General features: G+C 41.1%; 1 protein-coding gene across 1 annotated transcript in view; it reads right to left on the bottom strand.

The window, feature by feature from the left end:
• Positions 1 to 24,454, bottom strand: part of KIF13B (kinesin family member 13B) — a 190,200-nt gene that overhangs the window by 121,460 nt on the left and 44,286 nt on the right. Inside the window, exons 3-4 of the mRNA XM_011977745.1 lie at positions 7,110 to 7,122; positions 1,871 to 1,931 (exon numbers count right to left, since the gene is read on the bottom strand). Of these exons, the coding sequence (XP_011833135.1) occupies positions 1,871 to 1,931; positions 7,110 to 7,122 (74 nt within the window). The remainder of the gene's footprint in view (positions 1 to 1,870; positions 1,932 to 7,109; positions 7,123 to 24,454) is intronic.

Genomic DNA, 24,454 nt, shown 5'->3' with positions numbered 1-24,454 from the left:
CCAGTTTTCATCATGGACATAAACCACAGAGTCAAGTTTATGTCCATGGAGATAAATGAGATATGTCATTTTCCCCCACAGGTCAAATGAGATATGTCAATAGTCAGTAATCGAATGTGAATCTGACAAGTCACCCTACCTCACTTAGTCTCAATACCATATGGAAGAACTGGATGCCTTTATGTTATGGCAAGGGTATTCCATTATGTCTCTTTTTTTTTTTTTTTTAATACCAGTTAATTTATACTTCTGATATTGGGCCACCTAGACCAAATGAATCTTAACTTCCAAACAGCCATAATATTCATCTTTCTCATAACAGAAGCCAAAACAATATGATGCTTAATATTTAAAAGAGATTGTTTAAAAACAGGTGACAAAAGCAGTTAGGAATAAAGGCAATCAAAGGCTGTCTCTGTAGTCCTAAACTTGTGGTGAGATGGGGCTAGAGACAGTCATCATTTAGAAGAGATTAACAGACTTCCAGAGCCAAAAGAAAATTTAGAGAGAATATGGTATCTTCCTCTCCATCAAAGAGAGAAAACTGAAGCTCTGACAGGTGAGGTGGGCCTAGGGTTCCTTTTCTCCTTGGCCGGTGCTCCCCTTCTTTCAGTATGCCTTCCTGTCTCTCCCGCCCAATCTCAGGCCTCCAGGGCAATCTAAGGAGCAACCTTGCGCTCCCAGCCTCATGTAAGAGCTGGGGATTGTGAGTGTGGAATAGCCACTGTGTGCACTAGTCATGTAATTTCATCAACATATACCAAGAATGGCACATCGTGAGTCTCCCATTTTCCAATCAACATTAAAAACTCTAATAGCAAACACGGGAGGGTGTTGTCTGTACTTTCTAAAGTTACGCAAAATAATGCTATGGTACTCATATATATCCTATGGTAAATATACAGATATAGGTTACCATCCACAGTTCCTGGCTCATTAACCCTTGTTGCAGTCTTTTACATTGCTGGAGCACTTTAGGCCTCAGGAAACGATCTGATCTCCTACCCTCCTTCTACCTGCCCGAGGCAAGATTCTCCTCTGATTGTGGGTCTAGAGCTTCTCATTCCACAGGTCCTGCCTCATATCCTAGAGGAAGGAATGCTACACACAATGGCCAAGAAAAGTCTGAACAGACAGGACACGCTGTGTTCAGATCATGCGCTTTATGTCTAATCACATTTCTAATCAGTTGACCATCATGCCTATGTAAGGAAGTCTCCATAAAAACCTAAAAGGACAGAGTTCTGAGAGCTTCTGGATTGCTGAACACACAGGGCCCAACAGGAAGAACTCATCCAACACACCGAGAAGGTGCCACACCACCTCCACGGGGACAGAAGCTCCGGCACTTGGGACCCTTCCAGACCTCACCCTCTGTATCTCTTCATCTGGCTGTTTACCTGTGTCCTTTAAAGAAAATCCCTTGTAATAAACCCCTAAACATGAGTGTTTCCCTGAGTTCTGCAAGCTGCTCTAGCAAATTAATCAAACCAGAAGAGGAGGTTGTGGGAACCCTAACTGGAAGCCAGTAGGTCAGAAGTTCTAGAGGCCTGGACCTGCGCTGGTGGGAAGGAAGGAGCGGTCTTGTGGGACTGAGCCCTCAGTCTGTGGATCTGACTCCGTTCCCAGGTAGACAGCATCGGAACTGAATTCGAGGATGCTCAGCCAATGTCTGCTGCTTGGGGTGCAGGGAAAACCACCCCCATGTTTGGTCACACAAAGTCATCTTCTGTGTTGATGATTGTTATTGCGATGTGACAGCAGATGAAACACATAGTTTGGGGGGTTTGCCAAGCAATCGTGTAAAGGAAAAAATACTGAACACCTCTTCTATACGATCAGTAGCTGACAGGATGCTGGATTCTATTACCTGCATACTTTTCTTTGACAGATTCATCCATAGACCAGAAACAATGATCATAAGCAAACACCTGTTGAAAGTGAACATAAGTGTGTATTAAGAAAACCTTAACATTACTTACAAACCATAACTGATAGAACTGTTCATAATAGTGAAATACAACAACTTATTGTCATACAATGGGAATTAATTATGTGTGTAGAGGCTTACAATGAGAACTAAACACCCTATAGGTGATATGACTCTATATTTTACACAGAAAACTATTCACAAAGTAACGAAAGAGGTTACAAAACAAAATGTGTAATAAAATGGCTATTGCACACACACATGCACCTATAGTCACACACACAGTTACACCTACAAAGTTTATTTTTTTGCAACGAAATTAGTGATCTTTGTTTTATGTTTTTATATGTTTTCAATATTTTTATTTTTGTAGTCAAAGATATTTTTAAATAACATTTAAAGATGCTCACTACAGCATGTCCAAAATAGCTTAAAATAGCAGAATGTTTAAATAAATTATGACACGCCCATGCACAAGTATAGATTTGAGGGTATAGAAGACTTACTGATTTAAAAAAAAATTTATGTTAACGAAAAAGTTATAAAAGTCCAGAGTATGATTCTATATTTGTACAAAAAAACTATATGCATAAAAAGCAGGCACAATCTGTATTAAAATGCTACTTGCTGGGATCTTACAGATAATCTGTTTTGATCTTTCGCCTTATCACCACTTTCTAGAATATCACATAGTTCTTTTGCATTGTTTGAAAAGCTTCTTTTCACTAATTATTTCTTTTTCTTTAAACCAACGAAGCAAAGGCAAGTTTTTCACTGGCTGCATCTTTCACTTTTTCAATTTCTGACAGTTTCAAATCTACTTATTCGTGTTTTGTGATTTTACCTCCTTAAAGACTTTAAGTGCAATTGTTTTAAAATGTATCTCGGTTCCCATTTTGTCACACTCTCCCACTTTACGAGTCTGTTGCTATGCTTCCTGATGATGGTGTGCATGTTAGTTTGCAGGTGCATCTTAGCAGGGAGTGTTTATTTTATGGTTTACATGATTGCTTATTTTTTCCTCTCCTGATGGCCACCTTTCCAAGACTAGTTTATGTTGTCATTTCCATTACCGAAGCCCAGATTTTGGTCTTCTCAAGGCCCAATGTCTCTATCCCTTCCTATTAACACAGACATTAGCTCAGTGTTGGTGGCCAAAAACTGATTGTAAGCCCGCACTCACAGAGAAGGCTCACCCAAATCAGTTTTCACATGGTGAGCTTGGCTCCAGTCCCCAACCATACACCAGTGCCCCCATGAGTCGGCAAGAGTTGAACTTCCAATCACCTCCAAGCACCTGGTCTGATTCCAAAGCCCTCAAAATATGTCACTTCAGCCCTTGCTTACTGCTGGTCCTTGAAGTTATATATGTTGTTGTTGTATTTTTCTAATTTTGGGTAGAGATGGGTCTCACTATATTGCCCAGGCTGGTCTCAGACTCCTGGCTTCAAGCAATCCTCCAGCCTCAGCCTCCCAAGTACTGAGATTACAGCTGTGAGCCACCATGCCCGGTCTAAATATGTTGTTTTTGAGTATGATGACATGATTTTCACATTTTAAAATATTTTATCTATCCCTGCTATAATTTTGGTGTTGGCAGGAGAAGGTTTCTGTGTAAACTCTCAAGATTACTTGGACCAGAAGTTTAAAGGTTAATTTCTTTAAGAAAGAAAATTAAGTTAAGATGGTAAATTAAGAATGCATACTGATATCCATCACCCAGCTAAAATTAACTCAAAATGACGGGGGTAAGGGAAGTGGGGAAAATGCCAAAAAGGGAGAGAAGGGGGAAAAAGAACAAGTTTTTGAAACCAAGAGTGCTTGCTTGTGCCTGGATCAGAATTGAGAAACTCCTGAAAAAATAGTTCCGATGAAACTGATGGGGGTAAGGGTGGGGGCCTGCAGGGAGAACACAGGCTGCAAAGCCAGTGAGCAGTTCTGGGAGGTACCAGGAGGGCAACTAAAGGGGCAGGGAGAAAACCCTGGCAGCAACCAAGAGGACAATTGACTCAGCACCTCTGGACAGGTGAGGATCAGCACACTTGCGTCTCTGTGTGAAACAGCAGGCAGGGGAGACACCTGTTCCCTGGAACGGGGTAGTGAGGAGGAAGCGAGGCCAGGAAGTGAAAGTAGACCCCCAGTGGGTGACAGCTCCCAAGAGCCCTTGGGCCCAGAAGATGTCATCCAGCTGCAGTGCTGTGTTACACACTGCTCACCCTCCATGTTTTTCCAAAGCTAAAATGTATTATCTATCAGCAGCGGTGGCTCACTAAGCCATTTTCAAACAGAGAGGGGCAAAAGGAGGAAGATGGAAGATGGCCCCAAAGGACTGGGCATCAAACTGGGAGGAACTACCTTGCAAACTCCAGGTGTCAACCATAGTGAGAATCATTATAGCAGAGTAGGATTAAATAAAACATGGAGCTCAAACGAAGTTTCTCCTGCCCTAGCTTTCCACGCTCATCTCCATAATTTTATTTAATTAATTCTGTTCTTAATAAGGCTAAGTAGAAACCATCCTGATTCTTGTAAGCTTAGTTCTCACTTCAAAAGCCCCATCTCCACATGTGTATACAGTTGTCCCTTAGTATCCTGAGGGGGACTGCTTCCAGGACCTCCTATGAATACCAAAATGCATGGATGTGTAAGTCCTTGTATAAAATACTGTAGCATTTGCATATAACACACAAATATCCTCCCATCTACTTCAAATCATCTCTCGATTACTGAAAACACCTAAGACAATGTAGATGTATGTAAATAGTTGTTATGCTGTACTGCTTTTGAAATTTTTACTTTTTTTTTTTTTGAGATGGAGTCTCGCTCTGTCACCCAGGCTGAGTGCAGTGGTGCCATCTCGGCTCACTGCAAGCTCCACCTCCTGGGTTCACACCATTCTACTGCCTCAGCCTCTCGAGTAGATGGGACTACAGGCGCCCGCCACCATGCCCGGCTTTTTTTTTTTTTTTTGTATTTTTAGTAGAGACAGTGTTTCACTGACGATGGTGTGCATGTTAGTTTGCAGGTACATCTTAGCAGGGATGGTCTTTATCTCCTGGCCTTGTGATCCGCCCACCTCGGCCTCCCAAAGTGCTAGGATTACAGACATAAGCCACAGTGCCTGGCCCTAAATTTTGACTTTTATTGTTGTATTATTTTTCGTAGTTTTTTAAAAACTATTTTCAACCCACAGTTGGTTGAACCACAGACGTGAAACCTGCAGATACAGAAGGCCAACTGTATATTTACCAGAGATAGGTTCTAAATGGCACTCTCCTCTCCATTATTATTGGGTTTTTTTTTACTTGTCTTTCTTTTAGGGATTTAACAGTGACATTTCTTATTCCCAATTTGAGTTGAGAGGCTATCACCGAAGCAACCATACCGGAGCTAAGCCCGTGTGCTCAACATTGTTCAAAGGCACCTGAGGAACAAAGAAGGTAAGCGCCTTGCAGCTAGCAGGTTGGGGTGCTGGGATTCCAGCCCACAGTCTGGATCCAATGTCCCTCCTCTGCACCACTAGGTTAGCCTAGCTCTATTCCCCAATATGAAAGTGCCAAAGCCTGGCACAAAGTTGGGGACTAATAAACACTTTTTATTTACTCCAGCACTCAATCATCCTCTTCAAGGCTTAGCAACTTCATAAATTATTATAGGTATCTTCCAGGCAATGATTTCATAAAGTGGACAAGCCTTTTCTTTCCAAGTAAACACTGTAACAAATTCGAATAACATAGAAGCATAAAGGAAAAATCAAGGTCTCCCTGTTCAACAAGTACACCTCTCCCCAGAGGTGACCTCTGAGGTGTTTAACCTCCCATGTGTTTTAAGTCAACACATTTTCTCTAAACATGCAACTGAATTAAATAAAATATGAACAATTTTTAAATCACCAGGCAATGGTTCCTTCATATCTTCACTGCAACCTCCAGCCTCTGCACCAATAAAAATAAAAAAACAGCTGGGCATGATCACTCACGCCTGTAATCCCAGCACTTTGGGAGGCCGAGGCAGGTGGATCATTTGAGGTCAGGATTTGAAGACCAGGCTGGCCAACATGGTGAAACCCCATCTTTACCAAAAATATAAAAACCAGCCATGTGTGGTGGTGGGCACCTGTAATCCCAGCTACTCAGAAGGCTGAGGCAGGAAAATCACTTGAACCCGGGAGGCAAAGGTTGCAGTGGGCCGAGATCACGCCACTGCACTCCAGCCTGAGTGACAGAGCGAGACTCCATCTCAAAAAAATACATAAAAATAAGAAAACAAAAATAATCCAACACATTTTCAGTAGAAAAGATGAGAGAAAGTTTACATATATAAAGAAACCAGCGCCCTATTCAACTTTTTCTTAATAATGTTTTATACTGACAGGGTGACTTTGTTTGTCATTCAGTCCCTGTGGTTAGGGGGAAAAAATTTAATAAATAAAAGATCTTAAAAAGTCAGAGTCCCAAACAGCCATGTCTATAATACACATTTTAGCAATAATAATAGAGAACTGAATTACAATTCAGTCACGGGCTCTAAAGGAAAAACAAAACCCCAAGAATGGAGATAGAAATCTAAGTTTCCTGGAAGTTCCAAGTAACTTCATGGTCAGATAAGAAACAGTCTTTGTGCTCACTTCAAGCAGGGCTCCACATTCCCTAAAAGACAGAGGCGAAAGCATGTTCCCTTGAGGCGGCTGCGGCTGCACAGGCTTCTGTTGGCGGGGAATGCAACCCCAGCTGTCTCGGGAGCAGGGAGGATGAGTCGGTTTTGACCACAGTTTGGAACTACCAGTCTTGAGCCAATCTATGGAGGCAGCTTGAGGCCACGCAGGTTTCTGTTGGCCGGGAATGCATCCCTAGCTGTCTCGGGAGCGGGGAGGATGAGTCGGCTTTGACCACAGTTTGGAACTACCAGTCTTGAGCCAATCTATGGCACAAAAGGAATCTGTGTAGTAGCTGCTAGGAGACCAGCCAGAAGTGGTCAAAGTGCAAATACAGCTTTTCCATAAACCTCCGGCCCTTCCCATGCCAATAAATGGCTTCAGATTTGTGAGTAGGCTGACAGCTTGCATTACTTGTATAAGATGACAGAAAATATTTTCCTTTTTGAGAAGAAAAATTCTAAGAGTTCAACAATATGCACATAAGATCTTTACAAGCATCACGTAACAAACCAAATCTCTTACCTTCGTCTGGCCCCTGAGCTCCCAAAACAGATGTCGTCATTGACATGAAAGAAAAGTTAAAACAAACAAACAAAAGTTAGTTTAGAAGACTTTTTTTGAAGGGTAAAATAATAAACATTATGTAAATTCACAGTAAGAATATAAAATACTACCTTTGAAGCCACATAGTAATTTAAAGGATAAATGAATGTCTATAAGCTAGTAAGATAGGCTGCTAATCATAGACAACTTGTGTCTCTCTGGTAGAAGGAGGACTGAGCACAGATAATTGCAACAGTCCTAATATTTCTGCCTTATAGATTTAGCTTTTATCTTTGTGTATGCCTTATAAATATATTTTTTTTAATCTTTTACTTTTTTATCATCTGGTTTCAGGTCCAAGTAGCTTTCTCTGCTTTGAAAAAGCAACAGATACTCTCTTATCTGTTCAGGCTCTTCTACAAAACAATGAATTCTATTCTGGCCAAGGAAAAAAGGCGAAATTAAAGAAACCACTAATTTCTTGCCAGTGAGTTAACCCAGCTGAGTATCCCTCATCCAAAATGCCTGAAGTGTTTTGGGTTTCATATTTTTTCTGAATTTGGGAAGACTTGTATTATGCTTAACAGTTGCTCATCCCAAATCGGAAAATCCAAACTCCAAAATGCTCCAATGAGCATTCTGTTTGAGTGTCACATGGGTACTCAAAAAGTTCCAAATTCTGGAGCATTTTGGATTTTCTATGTGGGATGCTCAACCTGTACTTACTGAATTACTCACTACTTATTCCTCTCTGCACACATAAGCACTTCTAACCTCCCACCTTCCTCCCACTGAAACTGCCACTTACTGACATCTCATCAGGGGACAGGAAAATAACTCAATGTATACAACCAATGTAATCCTGAGATAGTTTCAAACTTACAGAAAAGTGGTAAAAAGTACAAAGAACGCCCATAGACCTTCCCCTGCAATTGTTAACACTGCCATGACTGCTTTTCTCCTTCTCCTTCCCTTTCCCCCCAGGATTTATATGAATAAATACACATACACACACATACACACACACACACACACACACATATATATATATAATATACATTTTTTTTTTTCTGAACCATTTGAGGGCAAGTTGCAGACATGCCTCTTTTAACTATCCGGGTGTCCGAAACAGAGAAAACAGTCATGGGTTCCTGGTTTCTGTTTCCGATTGGGCCAGTAAAGCCCCTTCCTCATCCCTCTTTTCCGCTTATCACTAGAGATAGAAACTAAAGACCACGACTTCAGGCTGCTAAAAGCCTAAAACAAAACAGAACAACAACACAACAAACTACGGCAGGTCAGACAAGCTTTTCTAAACTTCCTAAAAACAATGATGTTCACTTACATAATAACAGGGCAATACTGAAATCAGACAATTTTAAGAATAAAGGAAAGTACTTTTGAAACTGGAATAAAATAGGAACAATAATAATTGGCCCTTCTCAGAGGATCAAAACTCAACTTTCAGGGCCTGAAATCTGAAAGGAAACTGTACATGAAAATGTTTGTTTCCAATTGTCTTCGACCATCTCTTTGTTGCTTTGTCTTCTAAGATTTTCTTCTAAAAGAAATTTAATACTTATTTGTATCAAATGATTTCAGACAAGAACATTAAAATACCACAGAAAGTCTAGCAAATGAGTGATACCTGTTTAAGAGATTTTGGAGTAATATCCAACATGGCTAATACATAAAAGAAAATAATTTCTCTGGAATAACAGATGTGGAAGAACTTCCTGACAAAAAGACTTCTGAAATGCTTATACACTACTGGCAGATATTTAAATTAGTACAACCTCTATGGAAAATAGTATGCAGGGTTTTTTTGTGGGTTTTTTGTTTTTTTTTTTTAAAGACAGAGTTTTCACTCTTGTGGCCCAGGCTGGAGTACAGTGGCGCATTCTTGGCTCACTGCAACCTTGTTCAAGTGATTCTCCAGCCTCAACCTCCCAAGTAGCTGGGATTACAGGGCCATACCACCACGTCAGCTAATTTTTTGTATTTTTAGTAGAGATGGGGTTTCACCATGTTGGCCAGGCTGGTCTTGAACTCCTGACCTCAAGTGATCCGCCTGCCTCAGCCTCCCAAAGTGCTGGGATTACAGGTGTGAGCCACGGCACCCAGGCAGAGATTTCTTAAGGAGCTAAAAGTAGATCAACCATTTGATCCAGCAATCCCACTATGGGTATGCACCCAAAGGAAAGTAACTCACTATGTGAAAAAGACACATGCATACGTACATTTATTCTAACACAATTCCAGATTGCAAAGACCTGGAACCAACCTAAGTGCCCACTGACCAATGAGTGGGTAAAGAAAATGTGGTATATATATGCCATATACTACTACTCAGTTGTATAAAGGAATGAATTCTTGTATTTTGCAGCACCTTGGATGGAGCTGGAGGCCACTATTCTAAATGAAGTAACCCAGGAATGAAAAATCAAATATTGCATGTTCTTACCAATAAGTGAGAGTTAAGCTATGAGCATGCAGAGGCATACAGAGTGATATAATGAACTTTGGAGACTCAGAAGAGGGGGAGTGGGAGGGGTGAAGGATAAAAAGATTACATATTGGATACAATGTACACTACTTAGGTGAGGGGTACACTAAAATCTCCGAAGTCCCTGTTGTATAACTCATCCATGTTACCAAAAACCACTTGTACCCAAAAGCTATCAAAATAAAAAAAAAATTTTTTAGTACAGAAAAAGTTTTTGAAAATTAAAAAAAAAAAAAAAAGACTTCTGAAATGCTAGAGAGGTTACTGACATGCTATCATCTTTTCATTGTCATTATAAGCAAAGCAGTTTCTCATCAATTGCAGGTGGCTTTGCTATAAACCTAGAGGGAGGTAAGAAGAGAATTCAACACGGATGAAAGGCCCCACTTTAGGCCAGGTGCACTACATGCTACATGACTCCATTCTCACGATAACTCTGCAAGATACTATTAGGAGTCCAGTTTTACAGATGCAAGAAATAAGGCTCAGAAAAGTCAACCCGTCTAGCACATACTACAGGCTGAACATCCCTGATCTGAAAATCCAAAACATGAAATGGTCCAAAAATCTGAAACATTTTGAGCACCAACATGATGCTCAAAAGGTCATGTTCAAAGGAAATGCTCATTACCTAAGTATAATGCAAATATTCCAAAAAAAAAAAAAAATCAAAATCCAAAACACTTCCCAAGCATTTTGGATAAGGGATACTCAACCTGTAATAAGCAGGATGGATCTGGGATTCAAAACTAGGTCTTCTGACTCCCAAAGTCCACGTTCTTGCCCACACTGATCAAAACACTCTCAACAATCTATGAATCACACATTAACCACTGCTCCTGCTAACATTTCCCAATGTATTAATTTCTCCCATTCTAATGATTACCTAATAAAAGGTTAGCATTTGGTGCTTATGCTAGAGTACATTTACTATTCATTTTATTTATAGAAACTCCAAAGTGTCTTTTCTGAGGGGAAAAATATATATTGTGTGATATTTCAAGTTTAAATAAAATGTTTTCATACCAAAAATATCAACTCTTCCTAAGAGACAAACAACTACGAAATTCAATACCATATGACACATAGCAGAAGAATCCATGGGACTAACCTGAATTCACATCATAATAAAAACAGAAACAAACCAGTAAATTAATTACAGAGCTAAGTTTGCCGCTAGGGATTCTGGTAGCTACGACAGCAAAGCTCAAATAACCTGCACAGGCATGGGACACCCAAAGATGTAATTACAACCCTGTACAAAAATAAATAAGTAAATTAATTAAACAAAACCTTGTCAAAGTGTAGCTGCAATTCAATACAGCCATGTCTCACTCATCCCAAGATCCCTTAATTAGAAATCTCAACTATCCAGATCACTGTGGAGATTCAGGAAGCAAAAGCAGCTGCTGACCAATCTAGAGAAATGTCTCAAAGTACAAGCATTGAAGCTGTAATTTCTCAGCTGAGTTGAATTATTTTTGTTGTTGTTGTTGCTTAACTTCATTTTGAAATACTTTCAGGCTTACAAAAAGCTCCAAAAATAGTACAAAAAAAATCCTGTACACCCTTCTCCAAGCTTCCTCAAATGTTAACCACCAAATGTTTCTTATAACACCACAGCCACAATGACCAAAACCAAGAAATTAACCATCAACACAGTTTATTAAATAACCTATAGACAACCTCCTCCAAATTTTTGCCAGCTACCTCCACTAATGTCCTTTTTTTGGTCCAAGACCTTGTGTTACATATACTTGTCATGTCTCCTCCAACCTGGGGCAGTTTGTCTCTCATGACCTTGACACTTGAAGAGGACTGGCCATTTATTTTGTAGACTGTCCCTCAATCTGGGTTTACTTAATACTTCCTCCTGACTAAATCCAGATTGTGCATTTTCGCAAGCCTACCACAGAAGTAACATTCACCCTCCTTGGTGCATTATACCATGAGGCATATGTGGTGCATTGCCATTACTGATCATGTTAATTCTGATCACTTGGTCAAGGCTGGATCTATGAGGTTTCCCACAGTAAAACTACTATTTTTCCCTTTGTAACAAGTAAGAATCATGTGGGGGATAAACTTTGAGACTATGGAAACACTCTGTTTCTCATCATACTTCAACCTGCGAATGTTAGCACCCACTTGTAATTCTTGCCTGCAACAACTATTATCTCCCAAATAGTGACTGTTTAGTTACTGGAGACCTCCCCAGCCCAGGTAGATCATCATAGATGAATGTGCTTTTTTGGGAGCAGACAGCTTGGGAAACAACAAACGATATGGCTGCATATCTGGGATAAAGACAGTTTATGAATAAACTAACTTCTTCCTTTTTACTGATCTGGCTTGGGGGCTCGTGCTCACTTCTCATTGAAATAACAAATCACATCATACAAAGAAATCAAATTATATCTGTAATTTCTAGAATGCCAGAATACGAAGAATTTTATAAACTGATCACCTCTGAAAATGTTGTAATACTTCTGTCCATGACACACAAAAAACTTGATATTGTGTCCAAAAGTAAACCACACAGTATCACATATGTGTAAAACACAAAACAATGTCAGTAGAATGGAAAGTTATAGATCAATTACTGTTATCAACTACCAAAATCAAATACTGAATCCAAATCCCATCACCTCTTTTAATTCTAAAGGTTTGAGTTGCTGAAATCTTCACAACTGAAATATATGGAATCTCCATTTCAACAAGACCCCACCCCAACCCGCTGTATAACAGATGTATACATCACAAAGAGCTTATTCTAATACAGCCATACTACGTCATGATACTGTTGCTTTTTTGAACTTAGCTGGCACTACCAGCAACCAAACAACAATCTGTGTGATGAGCATGACTTTTTTCTTTGTCACTCCTCCCCCAATGTACTTTCCACACACGGAATGAAGCCGAGCTGACTTGAAATTTAGAAAGTGACTACACTCACAACGGAAGCTTCTCAACGTTTGCTTACTCCAGCCAACTCTCTGTAAGAAGTACAAATATCACAAACAGGCCCGTTCGTTGTGTTCTCAATATCTAGAATTTTCCATCCACTTTTGAAGGATAAATTCTAATAGCAACATTGATAAAATAGAGTATGACTGGAGAATAATAGCATTCAGGAAGCGGGGGGATTTGAAAACTCTACCAGTGAAAGAAGTGGAAATGCCTGGAGTAGGTAAGATGAGAGGAAGACAGGCTGCCCACCCTGGAAGCTGAGGGGACTCATACCTGGCAGGGGAGCTGACTTGTTTTAGGTCACTTCCAGGGCTGCATTCAGTAAAATCTACTGGGAAAAGCTGCCAGAAGTGGGATATCTCTTTATTTTATTGTTGTTTTGAGACGCAGTCTTGCTCTGTCGCCCAGGCTGGAGGGCAGTGGCAAGATCTTGGTTCACTGTAACCTCTGCCTCCTGGGTTCAAGCGATTCTTCCACCTCAGCCTCCCGAGTAGCTGGGACTACAGGCACCCACCGTCATGCCCAGCTAATTTTTGTACTTTTAGTAGAGGCAGGGTTTCGCCATGTTGGCCAGGCTGTCTCGAACTCCTGACCTCAGATGATCTGCCTACCTCAGCCTCCCAAACTGCTGGGATTATAGGAAGTGGGTTATTTCTTTAGTATAAGAATAATTAACACTGTTTCAAGAGACAGCCAGTTCCCCTAGTAGTGGAATGTCTAATGGGAGAGCAGAAAGCATCTGCTGGGAACTGGCACAAGGAATGTGAAGCTGCCTTGGATTCACTGTACAACTCTTTTCACTGACAATAAGAAAAGGAGCAGTGAGCCTTCAACATCCCTATCAGTGCCACCTGTGGACCACTGGAGGCTCAGGCGTCATCTCCCCCAACACAGCTATGTCATTTCCCTGTACTCCATATACCTACACTTAGATAACACCATTCCCCCTAGCAACTCTGCTTGCTCAAGGCCCACCCACAAGAGAAAGGCTCTTATCACATTTCATCTCCCTCAAACATCCGTCCATATGAACCTATACAAAACTGATTTCCTTCCCCAATTCCTATATAAAGCCGAAACTGTTTCTACTGCTTATGTAGACCACTCGGTTTGTCTCATGATAGAATCAACTTTTACATGTCATCTCGGCTAGACCGTAAGCTTCTAAAAGACAAAGTGTTCTTCCTTTACGGGAATGTAAGGCTTTTTGCTTATTCCGCAAATATTTCTTAAGCTGTTCAGGTGATCTGGCCCCTGCCTCTATCTCCAACTACATCTTATACTGGTATTCCTTTCACCCCCGTGGGACTGACCCAGGTACCCATTTTTCAGTCTCAGGGCTTTCATACATGACTATTTCTGTCTTGGACTCTAGAGGCTAACTCCTATTCAGTTATTAAACTTCATTTATTCATTTATTAAACTCATGATGATTAAATTTCTCAGTTTAATCATGAGTTCCCTAGACACTATCTTTCCTAAACATCCTATGTTACTCTTGAAAAAGTACTATGGGGAGAATAAAATCACTTCCACCACCATCCTCTGTCTCTAAAATCATGCCCAAAACAATAAAGAAAACAATGTTTCCATGTTCAATGAAACGTGGAGATATTTACAACTGAAACATATAACATTAAGACAGAAAATGGATCCACAAAATACAAGAAAAGACTGAAACTGAGTGGTGGCAATTACCCCAGAAGGTAGAAGGGGAGGGGACCTAGAAAAGGAAGGTTGTTTGAAAAGAGTAGTTAGATATTTCCTGTGTCCAATCTCAGGACAGTTGGTAGCTACCGGTAATTTACAGTCCTTGGAGAAAACTTTCAAAGAAGAAAAAAGTTTGACAACCCGGTTCTATTAGAATCTTCCACCCACACAAACAACAACTGGTTGAGAACAGAGGGATATCCAAGCAATATGGCCACTGAACCACAACTAGTATATTTCACAATCACAGGACTTTAGAAATATGAAGACTCTGATGTATAAATTCCATAATTTCAAACTGTCATATGCTGGGATAGCATAATTGAAAGAATACACTCGGTATTAACTCAATAACTTGCAAATCACTTGTCTTTTCTCATCTGTCAAACACACCGGCAGAGTAAGTTTCATTTCATTGTACACTTTCACTATAAGAAAGCCTAAATCTAGCCAGGTACAGTGGTGTGGGCCTGTAGTCCAGCTACTCAGGAGGCTGAGGTGGGAGGATTGCTTGCGTCCAGTAGTTCAGGACCAACATTGCAAGATCCCCATCTCTACAAAAATTTAAAAGAAAGGAAAAAAAAAAAAAGTTTAAATCTGGCCAAAGAACACTGACTCATTTGCAGAGGGTTTTTTGTGAAGTGTATTTCATGTCCCACATTCACAGGGTAATACATACTCATTTTAATCATGGCAAATTCAAATAACTTCAAGGTATTCTATATACAGAGATTAGAATACATTATTGAGCTGAGGCCCTGGGGCCAGACATCTGGCCTTGGGAGACAGGCCAAAAAAAAAAAAAAAAGGACAGATTATTAAGATATTCTTAGACTACAAGCAAAGAAAGCTTATAATTTTTATTTCTAATCCCTATTTTCCATTGTGTTTCTTGATCAGATTAATACGACTGAATTTCTAATTGATTAGATTGAACTGGGGAAAGTGTTCACTGAATATGAAATTAACTAATTTCCCCCAGCCCTTCACCTTTTCTACACCTCTATCTCCAAACCAGAGGCCACACACTCAAGGTCTACAGGCCTGCCTGGGCAAAGTGGCTCACACCTGTAATCTCAATATGTTGGGAGGCGAAGGAAGGAGGATCACTTCAGCCCAGGAGATAGAGGCTGTAGTGAGTTATGATCACATCACTGCACTCTAGCCTGGGTGACAGAGCAAGATCCTGCCACCAAAAAAATTTTTTTAAAAAAAGGTCCACAAGCATTTTGTTCGGACCTCACTTTATTGATCAAAAGTAGAAAATTAGAAGATTTTACATTAGAAAATCTAAATTTTCAAATTCTCTTGAAAATTCAAAAGACTTGGAAATGCTAGGCTTAAGCTCCCACACAGCAGCAACAGGTAGATCTGAACCACTACCACCTCCTACTAGGACCCTGCAGTTTCAAATTCCTCCTATTAAGAGAAAACAGAAAAAAGTTTTCTTTTCTTCAAACTTGAAGAAAAACACCAACTCACAAATTCATAGGAAAATAAAGAGAACACTTCCAAATCCAAGTCCTAAGAACCTAACAGAGCCATCACAATTATGTTAGGACTACATTACAGATTCTATGCACTCCATTAAATACTACAGTCTGCTTTAAAATTCCAAAACCTAATCCCAGCTAGGCTAAACAAGGAATCCCAAATTCAAATGTCCCTCGCAGCAGTAATGTCATTAGAATTAATAGCTATGAAATCAAATTAAACCTAAAGCCTTTGTCTTCACTATAACCAGCGGTAGGTCTAGAGTTTAGATCTAAGCTGGAAAGCTTGGGACTTCAAATTAAAAACAGGTTGGGCGCAGTGGCTCACACCTGTAATCCCAACACTTTGGGAGGCCGAGGTGAGAGGATCACTTGAACCCAGGAGTTCAAGACCAGCCTGAATAATATAGCAAAATTCCATCTCTACAACAACAACAACAACAAACTCAGTGTGGAATAGTGGCACACACTTGTGGTCCTCAATACTTGGGAGGCTGAGCTGGGAGGATCACCTGAACTGATGAGTTTGCAGTTGCAGTGAGTTATGATTGTGCCACTGAACTCTAGTCGGGATAACAGAGCAAGACCCCACCCTTTTTTTTTTTTTTTTTTTTTTTTTTTTTAATAAAGAGGCTGGGGATGGGGGCATGCTGGCTCATGTCTCTAATCCCAACACTTTGGGAGGCCGAGGCGGGAGGATCGCTTGAGCTCAGAGTTCCAGACCAGCCTGGCCAACATAGTGAGACCTCGTTTCTATGAAAAAATTGAAAAGAAAAAAAAAAGGCATATGTGAAGTGCCTGGCACATGTATGTTGATGCATGCTTGATAAATGTTAGATGCCATCATTTTTGTGATTCTGTCTCATGAAGCAATGTTTTGGGGTTAAGTCAGCCAATAGGTTGAGAGAAACTGAAATTTACTATAATTACTCCTCAAATTGATAGCTTAGCAAAGATTCCCTTAACTTCCTTGAGTGAAAATTCAGTTTCCAAAAGTTCCCCGACTACCTATTTCACTACTTACAAGGGAATAAACAGCTTAAGTAACCAAAGATGGCTTTATCCCTGTCCCAAGATACGGTTTTCACCTTGAAATGTCTCACAACCCCAACCTCCCTTTTTCCTTCTGATAGTCATTCAGCAAATATTTACAGAGTCTGCTGTGCCAAGCACTAATCTAAGCCCTGGAGAGACAGCCTGGAAAAACGGGACAAAAATCTTGCCCTGCAGGAGCTTAAATTATTAAAAATAGAATGAATGAATGAATGAATGTAAATAAATACATCATATAACAGGTGCTAAGGGAAAAAATAAAGCAGGGAAGGTGGACTGGGTGTGCGGAAGTGGAGGTAGGGTGGAAATTTTAAACATGGTGGTCAAGAGAAGCCTTGCTGGACCGGGCACAGTGGCTCAAGCCTGTAATTCCAGCATTTTGGGAGGCCAAGGCCAGCAGATCACAAGGTCAGAAGATCGAGACCATCCTGGTTAACACAGTGAAACCCCGTCTCTACTAAAAAAAAAAAAAAAATACAAAAAAATTTGCCGGGCGTGGTGGCAGGCACCTGTAGTCCCAGCTACTCGGAAGGCTGAGGCAGGAGAATGGCATGAATCCAGGAGGCAGAGCTTGCAGTGAGCCGAGATCATGCCACTGCACTCAGCCTGGGCAACAGAGAGAGACTTTGTCTCAAAAAAAAAAAAAAAAAGAAGCTTTGCTGAATTGACATTTGATGGTGACCAAGTGGAAGCAAGGGAGCGGGCCACATGGCTGGTGGGGCACAACACTGCCCTGCTTCATGCCCTCCTGGTTTACCACGCACCTTCCCAGCTGTGCTCTCACCCAAGCACGCATCTAAACCACACACTGACCTGGTGGTCATAATTTGGCCTCAAATCCCTCAATGGCTCCCGACTCCCTCCCAGATGAAATTCTAACTCCTTAAGCAAGTAAGGCTCTTCACAGCACCACCACCCCCCAAATCTCCAGCCTCAATCTCCTACAGCCATGCTTATGCTTCCACTGAATTACTCTAAAAGCTCAGCAAGTCCTTCAGGCTCAGTCACTTCCGTCCTTTCGGTTACCAGGGTGCCTCCCCTACTGTTCAGGCCTGATGATGGTCTACTTCTTCAGAACAAAAGTGACCTTCTCTGTCCCCTACTAGGGACTCCTAAGTCCCTCGGGTCTTCTTTTCTAAGGAAGTATCAAAGCTATATTGCCCTCTCTGTGACTGCGAGCTCCCTGAGGACACAGGAGGTGTTTCTTTCCTGGTGCCTGACATCATCTGGTGGGCACTCGATAATGCTTGTTGGACTCTGACATGAAATGATGAGCTTGTCTAAACTGTTCGGTCCCGATTTATGTTGTCCCCATGCCTGCTATAGTTCTCCCAGTGTACTGATACTCATCCAAAAAAAAAAAAAAGTTTCAACAGATTCATTAATACACCTTTTTTAATCCAAAGACAGGAATTCCACCTATCAACTATCCAGAATATACTTGAATCAAAAGCAAAAAAAATGCTTTCAGAGATGGTGAAAAACAGAAGCCATGCTTTTCTCTATAGAAGAGGCCAGGTATATGCTTAATTTAAGGTTACAGACCAGAAGGGGTTGGCTCATCTGCTTCTAACAATCTTAGAGTTTTGGAGGAGTTTGAAATGATGGCTTACTATTATAGAAGCCAACAGTTACTGCTCAAAAAATGAAGAGAGAAACATGAAGGAGGAAAGCATGACAGGCAGTCTGGGGCAGGGACCATGTGAGGAGAGCCCTGACGTATTAATTTCGACATTTCCTGAGAGACTGCAGAACAGGCACAAGTCCTTGCCCTCAAGGAGCTGACAATCCCGTAAGTCAGGTATCTCAACATTAGAAAATCACATATTTGCGGTCCATCATGAAAAGGATGCTAAGCTATGATATTCCATTAATTTATTCTGATGGCAGAGAAATAAGAACTTAGAAAGCTTTAAATAAAAATTAGTTGAAATAACCAAAAAAAATCCTTTTTGGTGCTTAATGAGGTTACTCATCAGTATCGCACAATATTGACTCACCTAGCATATTACTTACTTGGTATAGGATTAAAGTAGTGCCATTTAAACATATTCGCATATATATTGATTGGCAATTACTTCTAAGGTGTAAGAAAGTGGTAACAGTCTATACACTTCACATGGAATAATGCTGCATCATAGTCACAAAAAAGATAAAATTGTTACATCTGTATAAATAAAATGAGATCCGTGGTGGGCCTCAATGGGTCTGTGAATCCTTGCTACTGCTTTTTGGTTTTTTCTAGGCAGAGGAGTTATATAGCTTTCAGATTCTTGAAATAGTCTAGAGTCTATAACCCAAAAAAGGTTAAGAAACAGTGCAGTAGAGACAATTCATGAAGAGCTATGAGGTTCCATGTCCTAGGTCAGCGCTGGCTTGGGAGAGACTGAATATTCAAATAGACAGCAGGCAGATTGCACACGACCAGAGCTCTAATTCACAGCCTTGGTCATTGGCCCATGAGGGTGGGACCTTGGTCAGTGACTCTTAGCTTCCTTATTTTTCGCCCCTGCTTGCAACCCAGAATCAGAGAAAGTCAAGTATGCTCCCCACAACAAGCACCTAAGACATCCACTTCTATGAGCCTGCTTCCAGCTCCCCCAGGCCACAGCCTCCTCTCAGAAAACCCTCGAAGCTTTCCTTTTCTCCACCATCAAGTTTCCCACACCCCCACCTGCCTCTGTGCATCTGCCAAACGCAAGTGATGGTGGCTGACTCCCTTGCTGGAGTGCACTCTGGTTAACAGTCTGTTTGTTCTCATTTGTGTGGTCTTAGTTTATTTCCATAGGCTGGTTATCTAACACCTTAGATAAGAAGTAGAGCCACTGAGGACCAAATGTAAATGTAAGACACCAACAGAATAGTAACATTAACTTGCAAGTTCACATTTCTACAATAAGGTAACTTCAAAAGACACTGAAAAAAGGAACTGCCAGAAGAGGAGGAAAACCAGGCGACAGGCACCACTGGGAGGTGAGAGTTTGGATAGAGAAGATGCCATGGGCAGTAGTACCTGGGCTACAGAAAGAACAGGCTCATGGAGGACAAGAAGGCTCCCTGTATCTGTCTCTCCGTTCTGATGTGGACTCAACCATATCTCATTTATTCTCTGCATTTCACATAGCCATCCAAACTACCTAAGCCTCAGAAATCCAAGGAACAAGCTCCTGCCACCATACTACAGTGGTCTGAGTCCAATGTCACAAAGGCCAGTGAAATGGGAGGTTAGCACAGCAGGCCTGGGTCTCTAGCTCCCAAAGACCAATTTTAAGAGCTGCTTTAATTACTCCTTGAGTTCATCTCCTGTGATTCTGTGTGATGATTCCTGACTCCCCTCTCCAGGCAGGGTGTGACTAAGCATATCTGTGTGACAGTCCTTTAAGGTGCTTCTGTTGCTTCACAGCTAACCAATGCGAAGTGGCACAAGCTTTGGACATACAACTAAAAGGTGAGCATCAAGTACACTCTGAACTAGTATCTAGAGCACAAAAAGATAGAGGGTGATCACTTAACAGGATCATTGGCTAGATGTGGTGGCTCATGCCTGTAATCCCAACACTCTGGGAGGCCAAGATGGGAGGATCACTTGAGCCCAGGAGTTCAAGACTAGTCTCGGCAACAGAGTGAGACCCCACGTCTACAAAAAAACAAAACAAAAACAAAAAAAAATAGCTGGGTGTAGCGACGCACACCTCTGTATTCTCAGCTAGTCAGGAGACTGAGGCAGGAGGATCACTTGAGCCCAGCTGGTCAAGGCTGCAGTGAGCCATGACTGCACCACTGCACTCCAGCTTAGGCAACAGAGCCAGACCCTGTCTCAAAAAAAAAAGAAAAAGAAAAGAAAAAAGGATCCTTGATCCACCACATGAGCAGGGAAGTGGTGGGAAGAGTAGGCAGACTACCATGGATCAAGGAAGAAATGGGAAATATAATTAAAGAGAGAGGGTAATGGATGGAAGGGGATGGAGTCTAAAAATATCTAAAATGAGTTGTAAAAGTTCACAGGATTGACATTCAGTATACCTCTGTGTAAACTGCCCAGCACACTTGAATTCCAGATACCATTCCAGAGCACACAGACAGTCCTACAAATCTACTCACCAGAGAGAGGGCTACAGGCTTCACCGTTTCTAGAAATGACTTGAAGATGGAAGAACTGATTGTCTAGACACACCAGCAGGAACGTGTTCAGATCCTTTCTCAGATGAGATCACACCCAAGCACACCCTACGCCACCTCCTTCCAGCCTTATTGCCCCCAAATAATAAGCCTGAGAAAGCATCTTCTTCCCAAGAGTTTATAGGGCTCTATCTTTCATTTAGTTCGATAGAAACAAGAAGTGTATGGCAGATGACACTTTTTTCAATATGAGAACCAACAAGAAAATATTTGGTCATAAGATATTAAGATGGGATCCTGAGACTTTCTATTTCCATGGTGATTCAGAATAAAATAACATGAATGACCTTTTTCCTGGTCCTTTTCCTTTAACTTTTAGCCAAATTTACTTAACCCCTCTTGTGAATGAGAAATACCAAAGAATGTTTCAGAGAGTTTTCATCAATATGAGCCACAAGTAGAGCACAAAGAGCACAAACGGGTTACAGGATAACAGGATTAATTTGTTTTCCCTTCAGCAACTGACATGCTAAACGCTGCTGCAGGAAAAGAGGTACCTGGTAAAGTGAGACCACCTGGCCAGGGCCTGCAGTTGTACGGTTTGTGTCCTTCATGGAAGCACCTGACCCAGAGGGGAGTGGGGGCTAAAGAGCAGCCCCTGCCACAGTGGCCAGGCAGAAAAGGGCCACAGCCAAGAAGGGGCACAAAGAAAAAGGCACCATGTCCATAAAACTGAGACAGCTCAGAAGTGGTGCCTTCTTCTAATTAAGTCTGGCCAGAGGGGTCACCTTCCTCTCATCTGCACAAAAACATCATTTACTGGTAAGAACCCTGGAGAGGGCATTGGCTTCCATGTATTGTTTGCCATGGGCATCAGACAAGGCATTTACTATAGGTGTGAAGCCCCAGCCATGATAGAACAACTGGGTCTAGCTCTCCTGCCATAAACAGCAAGGAAACTGGGCAAAAGACCTGAAGTGAATGTGTTCAAACAATGGACAACAGGCAGAGTAAAACGAGGATCCCTGAGAGGAGAACAAGGGAAGTGAGCCCTTCAAGTGCTGAGGTTTTCTGCCTATAGACACTTTCCAGATCATGGGCCAGGAAGGGGGAACCCAAGCCAGAACTTGGTGGCCGGAACTGAGTAGACGCGGATTAGAGACCTGAGAAGCTGACGCAGTTATAGTCTGCTGGCCAGGGAGAAGGAAGCAATGCAGAGGGAGAACTCCAGGAATCTGCTCGGGAGCCCTTCAGTCTTTGGCTGAGAAAACTGCACATTCAGGAGGTGAGACACCAAGCAGCTACAAAAATCACCAGGAAACAACTAGTACTGAAGAAGCATGTGTAAGCTGGACAATTCCCAGAGCTCACATGGGGCTTGGAGGCGTGAGTTACAACCAGCCAGAGGAAAGATCTCCTTAAACACCAGGCAGCATTTGGTATAGAGCCCAGTATTGCTAACTGCCACAATTGCTAATTTCTAATTGCTTTGTTCTGTGATACACTTAGCATTATTTATATATTTTTTTTCTTAGTATATTTCCTCTGGGTCCAGGCAACCACTGATCTACTGTCTTTTTTCTGGACATTTCATATAAATTAGATTATAAAATATGTAGCTTTTCTACCTGGTGTCTTTCACTTAGCATGTTTTTGAGACTCATTCATGCACACCCAGCATGTTATCAATACTTTATTCCTTTTTTATTGTGCACAGTATTTTGTTTATCCATTTACCAGCTGATAGGCAGTTAGGCTGTTTCTAGCATGAAGCTATTATAAATATTGCTGCTTGGAACATTCAAGAATAAATCTTTGTATACACATTTATTTTTATTTATCTTGAATAGATACCTAAAAGTAAAGTTGTTGGGTCACATAGTAAGTATGTTTATACCCAAAAGTATATTTAACTTTTTAGGAAATGGTAAAACAGTTTTCCAAAATGTATGTACCACTTTACATTCCTGTCAGCAAGACGTGAGAGTCACGGTTTGCTCCCCATCTTCACCAACAGCCAGTGCAGCATCGTCTGTCGTTTTGATTACAGACATTCAAGTGGCAGTGTAGGGGCCTCTCACTGCAGTTTTAAACTTGCATTTCTCTAACAACGAATGATGCTGAGAATCTTCTAAAGATGTGTTTAGACTTCATTTTAGAGAAGAGAAAAATTTTCCCAATTGAGTTTCTCTCCACATTAGACTATTACAAAGATTAATTCCTATCCAAGTCCAAACTACTTCCTTAGCCCATTCACACTGATTTTTCTGTTCCATATCTATTCAGTCCTTTGACCTCTTCAACCACATTCGAGCTCCTTCATAGTCTTAGTGTAGACATTCGTTATTATTTCCCTTGGGTAACTAAAAGTAGAACAGCTGGGTCATGTGGTAAGCATATATTTGTAAACTTCACAATTACTATTTGTTTTGTGGTCCAGATGCTCAAATTAATAATACGTGTTAATTTATTTTGGGAAAGTATATTTGATTTCTAATGTTCATACTAGATAACACACGTACCTGAGGCACTATGCTAAAGTAATCGTTATTCCTTTAGGTCTCAAGTCTCTAACTATTTAAGCATGTATAATCAGATGGCACATGAATGTAACAGTCCCAAGCGGCTAACAGTCTAGTTGATGAGACAAGAGGTAATTAGATAATTCAAGATATTAAACTGTCTTCATGACATGACACTATAAGAAACAGTACTCTACACTAAGAGTAAGCAGCCCTCGTTCAGTTTATGGTCTGCCTTGAACATGGGCTTTAGGATCCTAGGTAGTCACTTAACCTCATTCAACCTCTCCACTACTTCGGTAGTAAAGTGGGGTCACTATCTACATAACGTACTTCACACTACTGTGCATCGTGGGGTGTGATGGAAAGAACATGGCTTGGGAGCTAGGCAGACTTAAATTCAAATCTAGATTCAATAAATGCTTGTGCTCTTACTGGAACCAAAAGCTATTCTAAGTGCATTTCACTTATTATTTTCTCTAATTCTCACAATAACCCTACAGCATCTATCCTATTATCACCCACATTTTATAAATGAGGGAAGTGAGGCTTAAAGATTAAGTAACTTTTCTCAAGGTCCACAATTAAATACAGTCATGCATTGCTTAAGGAATACGTTCTGGGAAATGCATGACAAGGCAATTTTAACCTGTGCAAGCACCACACAGTGTATTTATACAAACACAGATGGTGCAGCCTACTATGCACACAGGCTGTATGGTATAGGCTATTGCTCCTAGGCTACAAACCCGTATGGTATTTTACTGGAGGCAAATATAACACAATAGCAAGCATCTGTGTATCTAAACATAGAAAAGGGGCCAGGCACAGTGGCTCATGTCTGTAATCCTAGTACTTTGGGAGGCTAAGGCGGGTGGATCACCTGAGGTCAGGAGTTCGAAACGAGCCTGGCCAACATGGTGAAACCCTGTCTCTACTAAAAATACAAAA

This window comes from Mandrillus leucophaeus, unplaced genomic scaffold (genome assembly GCF_000951045.1).
Source record: "Mandrillus leucophaeus isolate KB7577 unplaced genomic scaffold, Mleu.le_1.0 Scaffold183, whole genome shotgun sequence".
In the NCBI taxonomy this organism is placed as follows: Eukaryota; Metazoa; Chordata; class Mammalia; order Primates; family Cercopithecidae; genus Mandrillus; species Mandrillus leucophaeus.
The sequence above is the reverse complement of the archived record's forward strand: the minus strand, read 5'-3'. Positions and strand labels throughout refer to the sequence as shown.